This window comes from Thamnophis elegans, chromosome 1 (genome assembly GCF_009769535.1).
Source record: "Thamnophis elegans isolate rThaEle1 chromosome 1, rThaEle1.pri, whole genome shotgun sequence".
NCBI lineage: Eukaryota > Metazoa > Chordata > Lepidosauria > Squamata > Colubridae > Thamnophis > Thamnophis elegans.
In genome coordinates this window covers 920,764-923,947 of record NC_045541.1, presented here as the reverse complement: position 1 = coordinate 923,947, position 3,184 = coordinate 920,764, and the positions used below count along the sequence as shown (strand labels likewise).

Here is a 3,184-nt window from a genome sequence, read left to right as displayed (position 1 = left end):
CACTGGAGCTCCAAGATGGCTTCGACCAGGTCAGCTTCAGGGTTGACAGGGAGTTTGACAGCTCTAGAATTACAGAAAGATCTAGATTTACTAGGTTCAAGGTTGCAGTTTATACATGAATACAGCTTGTGAATAGAATTCTTTGTCCAATGCCAACAATTGGTTTAAGAAACAGCACATTTTTTTCTACAAGGATGCTACCAATTGGTTATCTAAATTAAATATATAATAAGGCAAAGATGTGTAATCAAATCAACTAGAATGCAGACTATGAAAAGATCATGAATTATTAGGACAACTTTGATTTAGAGAATATAGAATTGTAAAATATGACAACATAGATGTATTCAGTATAACTTAACTTTTATAAAAGTGAACCTGAAGAGGAATAGACACTGTGACACTATGAAAACGGAAGTTTAAAAAACCCTCAAATTTCAAAAGACAGAAGGTCCAAATAGAATTGGGTTCATAAAGGTCCAAAATCATGAAAAGCAGAGAGAAAATGGTGGGCCACTGCACAGATCTACAACGTCTGAACAGACTTCCAAGGAAGAAAAGATAGTTGGACCAAACATGTCAACAAATAACAAATGAGAAATATTTTAAGATCAAACAGATCATGGGAGGATTTCTAGCTAGGGCAGAATGACTCAACAATTATCACAGAAGAGATCTGATTAGAGACACATGGAATTAAAGATGGAAATGCTATGCCAAAAGCCTTTAAAATGGCCTTATAGAATAAAAGAAGCATTTGTTCAGAACTAATATATTCAGGAACTAATGCCATTAGAAAAATAAGATATGTCAGGCAACAGACAATCAAATAAGAAAATACACAGAGATGAAAGGACCACAGAATTATTTAAAGCTGAAGATGAACAGTTCAAGTTCTAAGAGCTTTATGTGAACAGTTATGTAAAGGGACACTGGGCTAAAAAAGTTGGAAGGGAGATATAAAAGAATATTCAAGTTACTGAATCATTGCACTAATTCGCGATACAATCTAAAGTTTGCTAAAAAAAGAATAAACTCAAACTTGGAGAGCAATTCCTCATGGCTGCTTTAATGTCTATTCCTTTCCCTCCCACCCAGAGGCAAAGGAAAACAACAACCGATAGTTCTCTAGCGCTTCAACAAAGCCTCAGCCATTCAGTTGTCTCCCCGCATTCCCGGCATGCAACCGTAACTCCACCCGCTTCCTTCGACCACCATCTCCTCATTTATATCCACCCATGACGAGGAGGCTTTCTCTCTCAACACGTGTTTTCTCCGGGACTGTTTCCTTGCGAAGGGTCTGCAAACATGGCTTCCAGGCAGCAGCAGTAGCTGGGTGAGTTTCGATCGCCATGCCTGACGTCTGGACCCTGCTGGTTCCCTGCACTGCAAAGTTTTGCTCTTCTACTTTCTCAGCAGCGAAGGCGCCCCTCTCTTAACGGAGAAGAAGGGAGTCCCGACTGGCTTGGGGTTTACTGGGGGGCTCCGCCCGGTTTATTGCTAGCAATAAACAAAGTGCCAATCATAAATTAAACACCTACATGTAGCCCACAAGGTTTCCTTCTAACCTCCAGCAGCAGAGGTTGTCCAAACAAGGACGGGTAGAGGGCCAGCTCTGGAATTGCTGGGAAGCCTTTCGGGTCCCAAGAGCCAAACAGTCCGTTGGGCAACTGAAGCGGAAGGACTTCATCCTATGACCCTGGGACAAAGAGCCCGGCCTTCTCTGCCACCTCCAGGGCAAGTTTCAAGTGTTGATCAAGGAGCTCACATCTGATGGGCATCTCCAGAGAGTAGAAGGGGTTTTTCAGGGCAAAGTCCAAGCAGATCTCGTAAATCTTGTGCAGGAGGGCCTCGATGCCGGACTGCCGCGGGTCGGCCAGCACCACGAACTTCATCCCTGTCAGCGTCTGGAAGCAGTGCACCTTGAAGGTGTCCGTCTCTAGCACCTCGATGCCGGAGCTGCCCTGCTCGGGGGAGAGCTGCGACCCAATGGCGAAGAGAGAGTGGAACATGGAGGCCATCATCAGCTTCTTGTTGGAGGAGAGCCACAGGCGGCTGAAGCGGATGGCCACCGGGGAGTTGGCCGGGTTGCCCAGGAACTCCTGCACGTCTTTCCTGTAGGCGGTCGGGCGCCTGTTCACGTCAGCGCCGTTGATGGCCAGGACGGCGTGGCCCAGGCAGATGCCATTGCTCTGCCCGAAGGCCAGGAGAATTTAGAGAAGGCTAATTCTGTATGTGATGACACCTCAATCCATTGCAACTACCCAACAACTTCTCTTTGTATAAATCAAGTTTCCTGATGAGCTGCAAAAGATGAGCCACTTTCCCTTATAACCTGGAATATATTCTGTTCCATCAAAAGACCGACTCTTTTTTGACTATATATCACAATTTGACATCCTCTTCTTACAGGAAACCTGGGCCTCCGCAGAGATACAGTTAGGTGGTTATTGTGTTAACTCAATCCCGGCTGTCCCAAGCAAGGTGGGTGGGAGAGCTAAAGGGGGTATTGTGACATTAGTTAATACATCCTTGCAATTTAAATGTTTATCACTACCACCTTTCCAGCCATGGGTTGTGACTACCTTACTTTTATTTAAACAGGTGGAGATTTTGCTTTTTAATATCTATATTCCTCCACTTAATAAGAATAATCTGATCAACACGATTTGAAGCATGGAAGATTTTATTCTTGCCTGCTCAGAGAAATACCCCACAGCAGCAATAATTATAGGGGGGATTAAATGCTAGGATGGGACCAAATGATCAAGCATTATTTAATCAATTTAAGATCCACTATGCTGAGAATGTACCAGGAGAATCCCTGCATTCCAGACAATTTAAAGACCCTAAAGCAAATCAGGCAGGTTTGTGTGTAAGACAGATGACTGTATATTTGGACCTTTCCATCCTTCTTGCTTAAAAGCTTGTGCTGACCAACTGGCCCCCATCTTCACCCGCATCTTTAATAAATCACTAGAGATGAGCTATTTTCCTTTTTGCTTCAAATGCTCCACTATCATCCCAATGCCAAAGAAGCCCTCCATCAAGGAACTAAATGATTTCAGACCGGTAGCTCTAACATCTGTAGTTATGAAAACCTTTGAAAGGCTAGTGATGTCCCACTTGAAAACCATTCATGGATCCACTGTTAGACCCTTTGCAATTTGCTTACCGAGCAAAT

General features: G+C 43.8%; 1 protein-coding gene across 1 annotated transcript; it reads right to left on the bottom strand.

The window, feature by feature from the left end:
• Positions 1-1,689: 1,689 nt before the first annotated feature.
• On the bottom strand, positions 1,690-2,210 carry LOC116519458 (trafficking protein particle complex subunit 4-like; the record flags this gene model as incomplete). The annotated part of the gene is made up of 1 exon (XM_032233328.1): positions 1,690-2,210. A coding segment is annotated over one exon (519 nt), but the record flags the coding sequence as incomplete, so codon positions are not given.
• Positions 2,211-3,184: the final 974 nt, after the last annotated feature.